The 16,953-nt window shown below is 60.6% G+C and overlaps 2 protein-coding genes across 13 annotated transcripts in view; one reads left to right on the top strand and one right to left on the bottom strand.

Moving 5' to 3' along the window:
* Positions 1–221: 221 nt before the first annotated feature.
* On the bottom strand, positions 222–10,886 carry BRAT1 (BRCA1 associated ATM activator 1). Of its 4 annotated transcripts, none has more exons than XM_070362428.1 (15): positions 10,644–10,886; positions 9,863–10,045; positions 9,635–9,777; positions 8,201–8,355; positions 6,248–6,395; positions 5,420–5,792; positions 5,018–5,134; positions 4,719–4,810; positions 3,873–3,991; positions 3,611–3,797; positions 3,330–3,403; positions 2,692–2,794; positions 2,474–2,572; positions 2,150–2,325; positions 225–1,843 (listed from the first exon to the last, which is right to left on the bottom strand). In XM_070362428.1, the coding sequence occupies exons 3-15, from the start codon at positions 9,759–9,761 to the stop codon at positions 1,172–1,174; spliced, it is 2,442 nt and encodes an 813-aa protein (XP_070218529.1). In that variant the 5' UTR covers positions 9,762–9,777; positions 9,863–10,045; positions 10,644–10,886; the 3' UTR covers positions 225–1,171. The 4 variants fall into 4 exon arrangements, with proteins under 4 accessions (XP_070218530.1, XP_070218529.1, XP_070218527.1 ...); XM_070362426.1 differs by having other exon boundaries at positions 229–1,846; XM_070362427.1 differs by lacking the exon at positions 10,644–10,886 and adding an exon at positions 10,298–10,633 and having other exon boundaries at positions 229–1,846.
* A 1,518-nt stretch (positions 10,887–12,404) lies between these two features.
* Positions 12,405–16,953, top strand: part of IQCE (IQ motif containing E) — a 40,335-nt gene continuing 35,786 nt past the window's right edge. For 4 of the 9 annotated variants that reach the window (XM_070362860.1, XM_070362861.1, XM_070362859.1 and 1 more), the window contains exon 1: positions 12,406–12,633. In XM_070362860.1, coding sequence (XP_070218961.1) covers positions 12,598–12,633 — 36 coding nt within the window. In that variant the 5' untranslated portion in view covers positions 12,406–12,597. Of the gene's footprint in view, positions 12,634–16,953 lie in introns of all 9 variants that reach the window. The other 5 variants (XR_011462668.1, XM_070362857.1, XM_070362858.1 and 2 more) reach the window with 2 other exon arrangements.

Raw genomic sequence — 16,953 nt, forward strand, 5'->3', positions numbered from 1 at the left:
GAGATTTCTTGACTGTGCAGTGTGCTTTAGAACACTGAGGCTCACCTCCGGGAGGCAGACAGTAAAATCCCCATTTCACAGATGAGGAAGCAGGTTCACCCAGGCCCACACGGCCGAGAGGTGGCAGAGCTGGACTGGAGTACCTTCTGCCCAGTCCCGAGGACCAGCCTGGAGCTAGACTCGGCTGATGTCACAAGCAACTCCGTCGCCTGTGAGTGCTGAACTGCTACAAGGTTGGGGGGTTTGGAGACTGAAAATCTGGCTTGGTTGGGCCTGGGGTCACTTAGCCTCAGGGCCCAGAGGCCAAGGCCACACTCTCCAGCCTGAGCTGTTGGCTCTCTGACCCTGGGTGTCCCTGGGGCATGGCGGGATCTAAGCAGAGGAACCCCCACCCTAGGCCAAGGAAGCACGTGCCCCCGTGCAGAGGGCCCTCCCCAGCTGTGTCTCTGAGCCCCAGGGGCCTGGACTACCCCTGGGCCGGCTCAGAGTCGTGTGACCCACCGGCACGGTCACAAGACATTTATTTTGAGTAGAAAATGAGCCATTTCTTCAACAATACATCAAAATGGGGACTCCTTGACCTTGCTGGGCTCGCCTGGTCCTGGATCCCCTGGAGGGTCCCCTGGGCACCCATCCAGACCAGAGCCGCTGGGAGGGTAGAGCCCAAGGAAGGGCCGTGGGGCCGCAGCAAGGTCCCGGGGTGGGCAGGGCCCGAGGGAGGGCCGTGGGGCCACAGCAGGGTCCTGGGGAGGGCAGGGCCCGAGGGAGGGCCGTGGGGCCGCAGTAGGGTCCCGGGGAGGGCCGTGGGGCCGCAGCAAGGTCCCAGGGCGGGCAGGGCCCGAGGGAGGGCCGTGGGGCCACAGTAGGGTCCCGGGGAGGGCCGTGGGGCCGCAGCAGGGTTCCGGGGCGGGCAGGGCCCGAGGGAGGGCCGTGGGGCCGCAGTAGGGTCCCGGGGAGGGCCGTGGGGCCGCAGCAAGGTCCCAGGGCGGGCAGGGCCCGAGGGAGGGCCGTGGGGCCACAGTAGGGTCCCGGGGAGGGCCGTGGGGCCGCAGCAGGGTTCCGGGGCGGGCAGGGCCTAAGGGAGGGCCGTGGGGCCACAGCAGGGGCCCGGGGAGGGCAGGGCCCGAGGGAGGGCCGTGGGGAGGGTCCTGGGGAGGCGCTGCTCGGCTGGTCAGTAGCAGTCGGCCTCGTTATCTCCCAGGACGCCCACAGTGGCCAGCATGTCCTGCAGGAGGGACTGGGGGCTCCTCTCCACGTGGTCACTGCTCTCAGCCAGGGTGTCCTGTAGGGCCTCCAGGTCCATGGACCTCAGTACGGCCAGGACGGCCTCGGGCGCCAGCTCCCCCAGGGGCTGACCCTGTTCACCGGCCTGCCACCTCCGTAGGGCGGCCTCCACGGACGTCACGTCGGGACCATCCCCCACCTCCTGCGAGTTGCTGGGGGGAGTGGCCTTGGCCCTCAGGAAGAGGAGGAGGTCACAGGACTTCTGGGCCACGGGGCGGTCACAGTCAAACAAGGACCGGAAGGCGAACTCGAAGAGCTGGACCCGGCAGAGCGCCTGCAGGGCCTGGGCCAGTGCGCCGGGTGGGGCTGCCGCGGAGGGGCCGCAGGGGCCCAGCAGCTGCTCCAGGAACGCCAGTGCCAGCTCCAGGCCCTGGACGCGCACCTCCCAGTCCAGGTCCCCGCTCGCCGCCTGCAGCACTCGGGCCACAAACCGCTCCGGGTCCTCGGCCACGTCTGCGTAGCCGTCCCGCAGCCACTCTGTGAAGACCCGCATGACGGCCCGCCGGGGGAACCCCTCCGAGTCCGTGGTCAGGACAAGCAGAAGCTCCTCGAGTGGGGTCTTCTGGAAGACAGAGTGCGAGGAGGGTGGGGGGGCCGGGCACGGGGGCGGCAAGGCGGACCCCCGAGGGACCCCGGGTGAGCGATGCGGCTCGGCCTGCTCTGCCTCCTTCAGGCCACGTGCCCCTGGGCCCCCCACTTGCTCATCTGTCAAATGGGGGTGACCATGTCCAAGTGACAGGGGTGTAGGAGGCCGAGCGGGAGACTCGCAGGCCCTACCCACACCCGTGGCAGACCCGCTTCACCCTGGCTATCAGGATGCTGGCCAGGGTGGGGCCATGGGGCCGCGGGGCCCACCGTGTCCTACCTGCGGGGTGGCTGCGTGCTCAGGGCTGGAGGGGGCGGCGAGCAGCCCCCAGCTGGACAGCTGCCCCACGGCGGCCACTGCGCTTGCACGGACGTAACTCTCGGGGTCTTGCAGGAGCTGCCTGGTGAGCTCGGGCACCTCCGAGGCCAGCAGCGCCTGTCTGAAGCCGGCCTGCCCTGAGGGTCCAAGAGCCACAAGCAGTGGTGACCAAGCGCTGAGTCCACGGCCCCGCCTCACTCCCCCAAAGGCAGCCAAGGGGGCCCCAAGTTCCCACGACCGGGGGGCAGTGCCAAGGCCAGGCCAGCCCCTGAAGCCTGTGCTCACCTCCCCGGTGTCTGGTCATCTGGGTCAGGAACTCGAGGCCCGAGTCCCTCACCTCCCAGCAGGGGCTGCACAGGCGCTTCCGCAGCACGGAGAGCAGCTCTAGGATGGAGGGACGGCTCGGGGGGCGCCGACGGGCCCTGCCCGCAGCCTCCCCCACCCGCCCCGGCCCACCACCCCGCCCTGCACATCCCTCGGCTCCCCGGGGCGGCGAGGGTCACCTCCGAGGACCAGCTGGGCGTAGGGCTCCAGGTCACAGCAGCCGGGAGGTGCGGCTGAGCTCAGGAGCCAGCGGAGTGTGGCCTGGAAGGCCTTCTTCAGAACCTGGTGCAGCAGGGCAGGCAGGGGTGAGCCGGCCCCCGCCCCACCCAGCGCCCTCCGCGCCCGCCCGGCCCTGGGCTGTGCGATGGGGATGGCGTGCAGGGTGAGAGGGGACCTGGGCCCAGCTTCTGTGAGGCAGGAGCCTCTGAAGGAGGCAGACGGGCATCAACATGAGATGGAGAAGAGGAGGGCGGCTCTCCTCGGGACCCCTGGTTCCGGGGTCAGGCGGGCCCACCAGGGCCTTTTCCTGAAGGCCTGCCATCTAACCACCCCCACGTCGCCGCCTGCTCAGCGCATGAACCTCTGACCCTCCACCTCACAGCATAACAGCTCTGGGGCTGTGGGAACAGGGAGGCTCGCAGGGAACCTCAGGGAGCTTGGTCCCCGCGCGTTAGGCCCACCTGTCTCTCAAAGAGAACTCCTGGGAAGACTGGGCCCTCTCCCTGCTTCCCGTGGCCCCTCCCTCAATCTCCACCAGCCCCAGGCCCGGCCGAGCCCCAAGCAGCTGCCTGCCCACCCACGCCCGCCCCGCCCGTACCGTGGGGCTGGAGTCGGGGCTCACGAGGTACTCCAGCAGGATGGCAAACACCTGTGTCACCAACTCCTGGGGGCCTGAGACGAACGTGGATGGATGAAGTGCCCAGCCTGCCGCCCTGGGGCCTCCCCCGCCCAGAGGTGTCAGCCCAAGGAGAACAGGGGCACAGACCCCCTCAGGCAGCTGAATCCCGGCCCCTCCTGGGAGGAGACAGGAGAGGACAGCGGTCCCGGGACGCCACTGAGCAATGCCTGAGCTGTGCAAGAGAACGCATTCTCACTTACCCAATCCCTGAGACAGGACCCCCAGGAAATCCAGGGCAGCTCGCTGGACGCGGACGCAGCCCCCCAGCATCGCGCACAGGCGGCCACCCGCCTCGGAGCTGGGGGCTGCTGAGCCATTGCAGAGTCGGAGTATCGCCACCACAGCTGCAAGCAGGGGCGCCTGGGGCCAGGGCGAGGGGCGCTGGGGCTGGGGTGGGGCGGGAGCGTCAGTGCCAGCCACAAGTCCCGCTGCCAGGGCAGACGCGGGCCGGGCCACACCTACCAGGGGCTGCAGCAGCTCCAGGTGGGCCAGGGCGCTGCACAGGAGACCCACGCACGCCGACTTGGAGGGCGGGAGCGTGTCCATGGCCATCAGGTCGCCTGCGGCCCCCTCCAGCAAGCCTGGGGACAACCGGACATGGCTCCCAATGAGTGGGCGCCTCCCGTGAGGCTGCCGGTCACTGAGTCCCACCACAGACTGGGCGGGCGGCTCCGAGCAGTGGCCATGCCGGGTGACATGTGGTCTGAACCTGTCTGCAGGGCTCTAGAGTGGAGTCCCACTCTCCCGGCAGCCTGTGCAGGGGCTGGCTTCTGCTGGTCAGAAGGCCCCTCTCTCCCTCGACGTGGGGCTACTGGGCACAGTGGGCTCCCTGTGTCTAACCCCCAAACCACCATGCAACTGAAGCAAGACAAGCTGCGGCAGAGGAGACCCACTTTCCCATCACAGAACAGACAGTCTGGGAGGACGAGTGCCAGGCCCAGGCACCCGATGTGGGTCAGGAACGCTCCACGCGGCCAAGGCCCCAGGAACCACCACCGACTGCAGGGTTGGCGGCTCCGGGGCCACCCTCGATGGTGCCACAGGGTGGGGAGGGGGACGCTGCCCTACCAACTCCTAATGACACACAAGCCAGGCACCGCCGAAACGGCAGCCCACAGCCCTGCCAGCTTCACTCCTGGGTGGGGAGGCACTGCCGAAATGGCAGCCCACAGCCCTGCCAGCTTCACTCCTGGGTGGGGAGGCAAGCCAGGTACCTGATGCCCACCGGCCTGCCCCAGCCCCAAGGACACGCTCAGGACCCCAGGGTTCTGCCTTCCTGCACCCGCCCACCCTTCCCCGACAGCCTACCTGGCATTCCGGGGGCCTGAGCAGTGGCTTCCAGGACAAAGGCCAAGGGCTGGAGGAGGACGCCGAAGGCCTGGATCCTCAGCGCCTGGGGACTGAAGACAGGACAGGGTGAGGCCGTCTGACCCGGGCACCCTGGCTGCCCCTCTAACACCCCCAGTGAGTCTGGGGCAAGGGGTCAGAGCCGGGGACCGGGAGACAGCGACCCCGTAGCCTCCTGACTGCACTCAACCAGGGGCAGGGGTCCTGGGAGGTCCCTGACCTCACTGCCTGCCCCGCAAAACGTGAACCCTGGCCCTTACCAGTCCTGCAGTTTCAGGATCCCCGCAGCCAGAGGCCCCGCCTGCGTGGGGCTCAGGTGGCTTAGGGTCTGTGCTGCCGTCTCCCACAGGCCAGGGTCAGAGCTCAGCATGGAAGAGCTGCAGGGGAGGCCCCAGAAGCCAGCGTCACTCCTCTGTCCAGCCCACACCACGCCCAGTGGGCAGCTGTGCCCCGTGGTGCTGGGCGTGCCCGGCCCAAGACCGGAAGTCGTTCCCAGTGTGCGGGCTTTCAGACCCCCTGAGGGGTTCCCCTGACTCGGGGCAGCCTTCTTGAGGAGCCAATGAGCTGCGGCCCTGGGTGTGATGGCCACCTTGAGACCTCAAAGGAAACGAGCAGCACCACCCCCCCTACCCCCTGCCAGCAGCTGCGCCCGGGGGCCTGACCGGGCCACGCTGAGGAGGAGATCCACGAGCGCGTGCGGGGCCGGCACGGGGTCCTTCTCGAGCAGGCGGGCCACGAGGGGGCTCAGCTGCACCCAAAGGCCCTGCGTCCAGAGGCCATGGCAGTGCCCGAACGCAGTGGTCAGGACGTGCAGGGCCTGCATGACCCGCGGGGTGGCCTTGGAGCGCAGGCAGTCTTCGAGGTGACACACGATCTTCCGGGCACAGGCCGGCCAGTCCCAGGCCTGCAGGGAGATGCGCCCCTCAGCGGGTCCGCACAGGGCCAAGTCCAGGACACGCACCAGGAGCTGCCCGGCGGCGGAGGCCACAAACAGGCTGGGATCTCCCTGCAGGGAGAAGATGGTGTCAACAGCACCTGGGGGCGGACAACGGGGCGAGGGGGGAGAGACAGGGTTCAGCTGGGACAGTGCCATGGGGCAGCAGGGACTCTGGAGACACTGAGGGGCTTCAGAGCCTGAATCCCGCCCATTGGGGAGGCAGGGTGGGAGGCCCAGCCTCCCCCGGCTCGAAGGCTGGAACCAGCTGGGGGTTCCCGGGGCAGGGGCTTGAGAACCCTCGCCACTTTGGAGCCTTCTAACCAGTCTCAAAGCCACCCCAGCTGCTGAGTCTGACCTACAAACCAGAGCACACCACACAGCCTAGAGGGGCCCCTACACTTGGTCACCCCGAGTCACATCCTCTCAACAGCCCTGTGACACCATGGCCACTCTCCCATTCAGAAGAACCCAGCGTGGCCCAGCGTGGCCCTGGGGCTCACACAGTGCGGGGACGGGGAGGGCAGAGGCGCGGGGGGGTGGGCGGGGCACTCACCCGAGTCGGCAAGGAAGCGCAAGGCACTGGGGTGCTGCGCCAGGGAGTGCAGGCCCTGGATCCAGCCGCTGCGCACGGAGGGGGCCGCCCAGGCCGCTGCCCCGAGGGGGCCCGGCTCCCCGAAGAGCCCAGGCAGCAGCTCCCCCTGCTGGAAGTGGAGGACGAAGGAGCCGAGTGAGTCCGGCTCGGCCTTCCAGGGAGAGAACTTGGGAGGGAGGGCTGGGCGTCACACTCAGGCCCTGAACTGGTCACAGTCTGCTCCGGAAGCCCCTCCCACAACAAACACCGGCCAAAACGCCAAATGACCCCTCTGACCATGACATTCTGTGCCCGAAGACCCCCGCAGGTCTCCACAGCCCACTGGGCTCTGCACTTGGCACACGGGGCACGTGCCCTCCTCCGGATGTCCCCCACCCCAGACTCCCCAGCACACCCTGTGTGCCAGGCCTGCCCTGCACATACACCTGCTCAAAGCCCTTCCGACCCAGCTGCGAGCCCGCTGCCCTGAAGCTGCCCCCTGCCCCCCGCCCGCAGCAGGCAGTGCCCGACTCCCCACTCAGTGCCCATCCACGCACAGGTGTCCACCTGCAGCACAAAAGCATGCCTCCCTGACCCCCTGCCACGTGCCCGAGGTTCCTGTTCCCCACAGGGCCCAGTACAGTAAGTGGGAAACAGGGCCTGCCTCTTTCCCCCAGAGCCCCTCCCTGGGGCCACGACTTGCTCAGAGCCTTGTCTATCTTGACAATAAAATGCTGGCCCCCAGCCTCAAGGGACAGGGTGCCTCTAGTCATCTCAGACTCTGGGTGAGAGATTCCCGGGCCGAGGAGACGCTCTTTCAGTCACTGGAGGATGAGTCTGACCCCACAATGGCCTTACGGGCCGCCGCTGCTGGTTGTAGCCCACAGGGAGGCCCTCTGTGGGACCACCTGTCATCTAAATGGCCCCTCCAAAGTTACAGCCCTCCTGGGGGCAGTCTGTAGCCAGTGGGAGGGCACCAAGCCTCAGCTCCCAGCCTCGTGTCGTCTGTCTGCATGCCCCCTTCCCAGATGGGGCTCGTGCTGAGCATCTCACTAACAAGCAGCCCTGGGGTTCTGTGAAAGGGAAGCTGAAAAGGGAACTGGAGCCCAAGCCAATGCCAGGGGCCCAGGGCACAGGGCAGGCTCCCTCTGCAAAGCAGGGCACAAACCTGCCGTGTCCCTTGTCCCCGTGTGCAGGGGCCAGCCACCAGACAGAAGGGCAGCCTGTGGCCTGCTAAGCCTCCACAGCCACGGTTGGCTGTAGGAAGGAAAAAGAGGAGATGGAGAAGAAGAGACGGGAACCGGGGAGCACCCAGGAAGTCAGAGAAGCTGGGAAAACCCACGTGATTGGGACTGAGGATCTGTTTCCAGAGAAGCAGATGGTGTGACAGACCACGCCAGCAGCCCGACTTTTCAGGGTCCGCTGTGAACCCTGCCGGTCCTGTGGGGTTCCTCTACTGAGCCTTCGTTGTCTCCTCACCCGGAGACAGAGGCAATAGCTCCTGACCTGTGAACTGGCCAGGGCTCTCAGGATAACCCGAAGATGATTCTGGAAACGCTGAGGTATGTACGGAAGGATGATCAGATGTGAAGTCATTTCCTATAACAGGCTTCAGTGTAGAACACCCTGGAAAGTCTGCCCCACAGTTAGCTGGGGTGGGCAGGGCCTCGGGAGCTTGCACTGCTGATCTGAGGGGCACCCACGAAGGGTGCAGAGGCCCAAGCCCAGCTCTGTCTGATTCCAAAAAGTTCACCCTTCACTCCAATCCATTCCTCCATTTTTCAAAGGAGGACTATACCCAGGAATAAAAACCCTGTGGAACACATCAAGGCACGGGGGCGAAGCGAGTTTCAGAGACTCGGGGGTCACGACAGCCCCCACTGCTGTGCACCTGCACGGGAAGGCGGGTCATGCAAGTGGGAGGCCCAGGCTCACCTGGAGGTACTGGAAGCAGTTCTCCTGGGCTGCAAATATCCCTGCGAGGCGAAGCGCAAAGGACAGGATTCTGGAACTCAGGTCCTGGGGTTTCAGCACATGGAACAGCAGCTCTACCAGGCAGGGGTGATCCTGCAGTAACAGGAGACTGGAGCCTGGGGACAGGCCCAGCCGGGACGCACGTTACCAGGGCACCATGCATGCCTCCAAAAGGGATCGTTCTTCTGGCAACTCCCAGACCTCCTCTCTCAGGCTGTTAGACTCAGCAGTCCAACCGGGAGGAAGTATTTGCAACAACTGCTTCAAAGGACTCATTACTCTAATTCAGCAACACCTCGACAACAGGCAAGGGACTTGGACAGGAAATACAAATGGCCAGCAAACCTGAAAAGAAGTTCTGGCCTGCTGATTATAAAAAAAGACACAAACAAGAGCAGCAGACAGTCTTCGCCTCTCTAGTGGGTAATCCTCTCTTAAACGGAGAGTGCTACAGCAAGACACACAGGCAACGGGCATTCTTCTCCAGACACGGCGCCTGAAACGCCTACACCCCACAGCAGCACTGCTCACAACAGCCGAGACGTGGAAGCAACCTGAATGTCCGTCAACAGGGGAAGGGATAAAGAAGGTGTGGTTCCATCGCATACATACAATGGAATGCTGCTCAGTCATATAAAGAGTGAAACAATGCCATTGCAGCAACATGGATGGACCTAGAGACTGCTGTCCGCAACATGGATGGACCTAGAGACTGCTGTCCTAAGTGAAGTCAGTCAGACAAGTATCGCTGATATCACTTACATGTGGCATCTAAAAAAATGACACAAATTAACTTGTCTGCAAAAGAGAAACAGATTCATAGACAAAGAAAACAAGCTTATGGTTCCCAAAGGGGAAGGTGGGGGGATAAATTAGGAGTTTGAGACTGGCAGATACAAACGACTACATTTAAAATAAACAACAGGGCCTACTGTATAGCACTGGGAATTATATTCAACATCTTGTAATAAACTATAATGGAAAACACTCTCAAAAAGAGTGTGCATGTGTGTGTGCACGCACCCATTGCTGTTATTTAGTCACTAAGTTGTTTCTGACTTTGTGACCCCATGGACTGTAGCCCACCAGGCTCCTCTGTCCACGGGCTTCTCCAGGCAAGAATACTGGAGTGGGTTGTCATTTCCTTCTCCAAGGGATCTTTCTGACCCAGGGTTGAACCCGAGTCTCCTGCATTGGCAGGTGGGCCTTACTGAGCCACCAGGAAAGCCTATATACCCTAACCCTAACCCTAATTTGTGGGTAAGGAAATATGAAAAGCCAGGGAGACTCTCTAAGATGTACAGGAACGACCCCAGACAGACGGCCTCTTCCTACCACAGGGGAGCCCTGCACCCTCCAGCCTTCGGGGAGAGTCGGCAGACGCCTTCACCCTACCTGCTTCAGTGACTGCTTTAAACCAGTCCAGCAGCTTCTCCAAACAAGCGTCATCTGCCACCGGCTGCCTGGGGTCTGCCAGGACATCACAGAGAGCCGGGAGGAGCCGGGCACACTCTGGGTCCATGATGGGGCTGGGGTTCCTGCAGAGGAGATGTCAGGCAGGGCCAGACCCCACCCGCCTAGTCACAGGGAGCCCCCAGCCCCACCAGGCCCCAGGACTTTCACCTCAGGCCAGGTGATGACTCTTCAGAGGAAAACTCCTAGCTGCCAGGACTGCAGTGAAGCCTCGGCTGGGGTAGGATTGGAGGTTGTCAAGAGCAAACTGGAGCCCTCGAGTCTGGCAGTGGAGACGGGAGTCTGGGGTAAACCATGCGGCCTCAGGAGCTCAAAGGCAGCCAACTCTGGACTCTGGTGGGAGGAAACGAGCTTGAAATTGATCTAGGCTGCAGGCCTGTCAGAGCCAGGGGCGCATGCGCGTTCTGGGGCCAGCCACGTGTAGGAGGCTGGTCAGTCAGAGCTGTAAGGGTCTCAGTCCAGCTGGGAGGTGTGTGTTTTTCTGTCTGTCCCTCCCAGGGTCAGTGTGAAAGCCCCGCAGCCAGCAGCGTGTGGAGGGGAAGGCGCTCTGCCCACTGCCGGTTCCTCCGGGGACTGCAAGAGCACCTGCGAGTCTGGCCTGGGAGGGGGCCCGGGAACCCGTCGGTCCTGTGGTTAGGGAGGGTTCTCGCCGGAGGATGGCGTGGCCAGTGACTCTGTCTGCCGGGGTCAAGAGCAAGCCTGGGACGTCCATCTGTCCATCCCTGGCCAGGCTAAGTTCTTGAGGAAGGCGCCATCCCCGTGGACCCCACGGAGGACGCCAGGCCGGCGGCTGCGGTGGTGCTGGGGCCCAGTCCAGGGGCGCGCACGTGGGCCCCAGGCGGTTCTACGGCCCGAGAGGCCCTGGCCCCTAACCTCGACCCCGCCGGGCCCTCCACAGCGACCGCGACCCCTCCCCGGGTGCGCGCCTCACCCGCTTCGCTTCCCTCAGCCGCCGCAGGCCCCGCCTCGGGCCGCGCGACCCGCCGGGACTGGCGGAGGCGAGGACGGGGAGGACGCCCCTGGAGGCCACTCTGAGAGCCCCGAAGGCCCAGGCTCAGGGAACGGGCTAAGGAGGAGCGGGACAAGCCTCCGCCAAGCCCGTTGCCTGGATCCGTCACCCGACCAGGGCGCCCAGAGGTGTGTGCACCGGAACCCAGCAGGCTTTGCGCCTGGAAGGCGTGGCCTTCGGCGGAAGGGGCGCGGCCTCACCGGCCAAAGGCCCGCCTGTCTGAGCGGGCCAGCAAAGCAAAATGCTAGCCGCACGGCAGGCACACCTTCCTCCACTTACAGAAGGGTTTCATCCTAAGTTCAGAATGCATTTACTGTCCCTGCCCACACCACCTGCACGGTGTGCGGACTCCATCCGTGTCACACTGTGCGCACTTTGGAACCCGCAGCTGCTCTAAGCACTTTTGGTTCAGTTCAGTTCAGTTCCGTCGCTCAGTCGTGTCCGACTCTTTGCGACCCCATGGACTGCCCCACGCCAGGCCTCCCTGTCCATCACCAACTCCCGGAGCTTACTCAAACTCATGTCCATGGAGTCGGTGATGCCATCCAACCAACTCCTCCTCTGTCGTCCCCTTCTCCTCCCGCCTTCAATCTTTCCCAGCATCAGGGTCTTTTCCAATGAGTCAGTTCTTTGCATCAGGTGGCCAAAGTATTGGAGTTTCAGTATCAGTCCCCCCAATGAACACCTAGAACTGATTTCCTTTAGGATGGACTGATTGGATCTCCTTGCAGTCCAAGGGATTCTCAAGAGTCTTCTCCAGCACCACAGTTTAAAAGCATCAATTCTTTGGCGCTATGGTCTTCACAGCAGCTCTTTCTTTCCCAGAGGACACAAGCACAGAGAAGTCACCCGCCAGGCACCAAATACCTACTGATTAATCAGTTGTTGTGTGCCAGACACTGTTCCAAGGGACAGCAGTACAGTCGGAAGCAAAACAAAGCCCTGCCCCGGAGAGCTTACATTCTAGACAAGGGGAGTTCTTGTAGATAATAAAGATTGGGCTGGAAAAATACAGCAGGGCAGAGGAACGGAGTAAATGCCCTTGGAAGCCTGTAGGAAGAGAAAGGGCAGATTATGCTTGCTAATAGTTTAAATGAACCTTGCAGTCCAACAGGCCCAAAGATCATGATACACACTGAATACAATGAGTGTAAACTCTATTTTTTTTTCTTGTCTTGTGACTGCATTATAACCGTTGAGCGTAAGATCTTTTTTTTTTTTTTTATTACATCAGAGAATAGGCTACCCACTCCAATATTCTTGGGCTTCCCTTGTGGCTTAGCTGGTAATGAATCCTCCTGCAATGCCGGAGACCTGGGTTCGATCCCTGGGTTGGGAAGATCCCCTGGAGAAGGGAAAGGCTACCGATTCCATTATTCTGGCCTGGAGAACTCCCTGGACTATAGTCCATGGGGTTGCAAAAAGTCAGACAGGACTGAGCGACTTTCTTTTTTTTTTTTTTTTTTTTTACATCATAACCCTTGAGCCTAAGATCCGAGATTAGGAAGATGGTTTTCTCAATGCCAGGCGTTCAGAGCTAGCAGGCTGTGGACACGGCCCAGGCTTCCTGTCCCTTTCAGCGTTAACCTACTAAGTATTTGTTAATGACAGCTCTGGGGACTAGCGCGCTGTTTCAGCTCCGCCCCACACTCTGGGCGCGCAGCCGGTCGGCCCGAGGGTGTCCCCGGGCACACCTATAGTTGGCCGGGCTCGCCACATCCGGGGCTCGGCGGGCTGGCGCGGTTGCCATGGAAGCGGGGTCGCGGCGGGCGCGCGGGCCCGCGGAGAGGCTGCGGGCGGCCCGGTGGCCTGCGGAGCCCCAGAACCCGACGGCCGCGCCCGCCGCGCCCGGGGGCAATCGGGCAGTGCCGCCGCCATGTCGCAGGGCACCGCTGAGCCGGCCTCCGAGACGGTAAGCGCGGAGGGCGGGGGCGGGGGCGGGGGGCGCCCTCAATGCCTCCCACGCCGGGGCGCGGGCCCGAGGGAAGGGGCGCAGGCCGGCGACCGCCGGTGACCGTAGCCATTATTGTTACCGCATAAGAGCGGACCTGCGGCCGCCGCCCCTCGCCCAGCCTCCAGCCGCCTCTAGTTCCCCACTCGTCCTTGCCCTGGCCGCCGCTTCCAGGAAGCCTTCCCGGACCCTGCGCCCTCGCCGCTTGGCGCCTGCGAAGCCGGGCCTGAGCGGAGCCTGCGATCGCGGCCCGCCGGGGTGACGGAGCTCACTGCGTAAGTGCCCGCCCACCGGTGATTCCAGGGCTGGGGGCCTCGGACGGGGCGACGGACACGAGCCGTGCCGGGTGTGAGGGAGGAACCCCAGGCGCCGATCAGGGCATGTTTTCCGGAGGAGGTGCCGCCCGCCCAGTGTCGCTCCCCCGGGTCAGAGCGGGCGTGTTCTCAACTCTTCCTTCACCCAGTGTTTCTGGGGCGTCAGCCATCAGCTGTAGATACCACTGTGGGTGAATAAACTGCATTCCGGTGGCGGGGTGACGGGACTTGGGGTGGGGGTGAGGGAAAACAAGGCAAAAAAAAAAAAAAAACCCAAAGCGGATCGTGTCCATCAAGTCAGAAAGTGCCCTGCAGAAAATAAAACAGCCCATGTAAGAGAGGCGGGGTGGTGGGCTGCTTTAGATTGGGTGCCAGGAGCAGCCCCTGAGAAGCTGGAGTGTCCTGATGTCCCCGATGAAAAGGAGGCAGCGGGGTGAAGATCTGAGACACCGGAGCCAGCAGGTGCAGAGGTCCTGAGGTGGGAAAGTGCAGGGTTCCAGGGCGCGGAAGAGAGCTTGCTGGGATCTCATTGGGCGACCTGTGTGGATGGAAGGGAGCCGTGGGCCTTGCAGGCAGTTCCGGGTCTGAATTCACTCCTGCCACAATGGGAAGGCTTTGGAGGGCTCCAGACAGAGGGAGCTTGACTCACGGTTGCTTCCTTCACTGGGAGGAGATGGCAGAACCCGCAGGGCTGCCCGGCGCTTTCCCCAAGTGGGGGCTCAGGGCTCCTGCCCCTTGTTCCCCAAGGCACCAAGTCCTGCCTCACCTGGAAGGCCGGCCGCCCGCGCTGGTCTCAGTTACTGCTACTTCACCTTTAAAAGTAGCTCCTCACACTGTGACTGTAAAGGTCATTCACACCCAGAAAAGAAAGTCAATGACCTGTAATCTAACTGCCTGCAGAAAACCAGTTAGTGTTTAGTATATTTCTTTCTGATATTTTTTTCAACATTTTTTCTTCCCATATGGCTTTTAAAACTTGGGATCCTGTTTATATTGTTTTGTAATTCTTGCCGTTTAATTTACTGCTAGCATCTTCCCATACCTACGTTTTCAAAAACATGTTTTAAAAGCTAAGTTTGTGTATACGTATAACTGAATCACTCTGTTGCACCCCTGTAACTGACGCAGCGTTGTAAATCAGCTGTACTTCAGTTTAAGAGAGAGAGAAATGCATCAAACAGATAAAGACAAATGCTGTATGATCTCACTTCCATATGGAATCTCAAAAAGCTGAATTCTAAACAGCAAGGACTGACTGTGTAGCACAGGCTACATTTAATATCTTATAACCTATAATGGAAAAGAATCTGGAAAAAAGTATGTATATAACTAAATCACTTTACTGTACACCTGAAGCTAATATAGTAAATCAACTGTACTTCACTTTAAAAAATTTTTAAACTCTTAATTTGGGGGACTTCCATGGTGGGTCCAGTGGCTAAGGCTCTTCGCTCCCAATGCAGGGGGTCTGGGTTCGACCCCTGGTCAGGAAACTAGGGTCCAAGTGCCAGGACTAAGAGTTCACATGCCACAGCTAAAGATCCCACATGTCACCACTAAAAAGATTCCGCATGCCCTGCGTGCTGCAACTAAGACCCAACATAGCCAAAGAACAAAAGAAAAGTTTTTTAAATAAATAAAATGAAAAAATAAAACTCTAACTTGTGAATTCCCCGGAGGTCCAGCGACTAGGACCCTTGAGCCTCCACTGCAGGGGACATGGGTTTGATCCCTGGTCAGGAAGCTAGGGTCCCATGTGACCTGCAGCACAGCCAAAATAAATAAATACATGTGTAAAGTCTTCACAAGTATAATTCATGCAAAAATGGAAAGATAATATTTTTTAAAATAACCTAATCAGTTCAGTCACTCAGTCGTGTCCGACTCTTTGCGACCCATGGACTGCAGCGTGCCAGGCCTCCCTGTCCATCACCAACTCCCGGAGCTACTCAAACTCATGTCCGTTAAGTCGGTGATGCCATCCAGCCATCTCATCCTCTGACATTCCCTTCTCCTCCCGGCTTCAATCTTTCCCAGCATCAGGGTCTTTTCAGATGAGTCAGTTCTTCGAATCAGGTGGCCAAAGGATTGCAGTTTCAGCTTTAGCATCAGTCCTTCCAATGAATATTTAGGACTGATTTCCTTTAGGATGGACTGGTTGGATCTCCTTGCAGGCCAAGGGACTCTCAAGAGTCTTCTCCAACACCACAGTTCAAAAGAGTCAATTCTTTGGCAGTCAGCCTTCTTTATAGTCCAACTCTCACATCCATACACGAAGACTGGAAAAACCGTAGCTTTGACTAGATGGACCCTTGTCAGCCAAGTAATGTCTCCGCTTTTTAATATGCTGTCTAGGTTGGTCAAAACTTTTCTTCCAAAGAGCAAGCATCTTTTAATTTCATGGCGATGGTCACCATCTGCAGTGCTTTGGGAGCCCCCCAAAAATAAAGTCTCTCACTGTTTACATTGTTTCCCCATCTATTTGCCATGAATTGATGGGACCAGATGCCATGGTCTTAGTTTTCCGAATGTTGAGTTTTAAGCCAACTTTTTCACTCTCCTCTTTCATTTTCATCAAGAGGTTCTAACCTGATAGGACACTCTTGTTTTAACTCTCCATTCCCTTACTTTTGGACTTCCCTGTTGGCTCAGACAGTTAAAAATCTGCCTATAATACAGGAGACCTGGGTTCCATCCCTTGGTTGGGAAGATCCCCAGAAGGGAATAGCAACCCACTCCAGTTTTCTTGCCTGAAGACTCTCCTGGACAGAGGAGCCTGGTGGGCTACAGTCCATGGGGTCGCAAAGAGTCAGGCACGACTGAGTAACTAACACTTCTTGCTTTTCCTCCATTGTTTTCACCTTGTGCTATTGGTAACCACGCTGCTCTAACGGTTCTTACGCACAGAAGCGTTTGTCAAGCCCCTGACACACGCTGGCTCTGAGACCACCCGGGTGCCCGCGTGCCGTGGTCCACAGGAGCGCAGTCCCGTGGGAGGGGCCAGCGCCAGCGCCCTGCGAGGAGGCTGGCAGCCGTTGGCCCTGGCTGACTGGCGGTTTCCCTGCTGAGCCGACATCTGTTCTCAACCAGACGAGACCCTCGAGGGCAGGCACTGGGAGCAGAGCCGCCTCTGGACTTGCTCGTGCACCTCACGGGGCACGTACGGTGCTGGGGTCCCCGGTGAAGGGCTTCCAGGTTCCAGAACAGGGTAGGAGCATCTGTAGAGCATTTCCTGCTCCCGAGGTTCTCCGTCACCTGCTCCAAGGCCCCCCGCTCCCGCCCCATGCCAGACCTCTTGCTTGCATCCACTGGGCTGTCCCGCCTCACCGTCCTCCCCAGCCCCACCACAGCCCTCCTCTGAACTTACAGAGGTGGCTGCCCTGAAGCCTGCGCACGCCGAGCCTGCAGCGGGGCCCTTCAGACGGAGCTTCCATCGCCTGCTGTCTCCCTGTACGACTGTAATGTCGGTCGCACTTTTCCTGTTCCTCTGTTATCTCAGTCTTTTTGTTGAAAACTTGACCTTTAGTTAATATATTACCGCAGCTCACCCCCCGCCCCCCCCCCGCAACATTTAGATAATACATTACAGCTTATCCCACGCCTCCTCCCCCCAGTTTGTTTATTTGGGGAGGGACTTGGCTGATATTTCTCTGAAGTTGTCGTCCCCACACTGTGCAGCCTGTTTCCCTGCTCAGACTTTTAAAAAATCCTTTAGCCCAACTACCTTGGGGTTACCCTTGGGGCAGCAGAGGCCACTTGTTGGTCAGAGGTTGTTTCACCCCCTGGGTCAGTCAGATTTCTGCCGTTACTCATTGCGTGTGCGTGCCCCTGCGTGTGCGTGTGTGTGCAGGCGGCTGTCGCCATTCAGGGGTTTACAGCTTTGCCCACGCGCAGCCAGGAACCCGTGCGTGGTTCTCCCCTCCATCTCTCCTGAGGGCAGCCTTGGACGTGCCGTGGTCCTCCAGCC

The sequence above is a fragment of the Bos mutus genome, chromosome 25, assembly GCF_027580195.1.
Source record: "Bos mutus isolate GX-2022 chromosome 25, NWIPB_WYAK_1.1, whole genome shotgun sequence".
Classification (NCBI taxonomy): domain Eukaryota; kingdom Metazoa; phylum Chordata; class Mammalia; order Artiodactyla; family Bovidae; genus Bos; species Bos mutus.

Bases quoted from the DNA above. Each gene is read 5' to 3' on its own strand.
- BRAT1 (XM_070362426.1), bottom strand. From the start codon at position 9,761: ATGGACCCAGAGTGTGCCCGGCTCCTCCCGGCTCTCTGTGATGTCCTG. The intron at 4,811-5,017 runs GTAAGGGCCAGG...TCCTGTCTTCAG, and splicing joins ATCCTGAAACTGCAGGACTG to TCCCCAGGCGCTGAGGATCC. The intron at 2,573-2,691 runs GTGACCCTCGCC...CCTCCATCCTAG, and splicing joins CGCCCAGCTGGTCCTCGGAG to AGCTGCTCTCCGTGCTGCGG.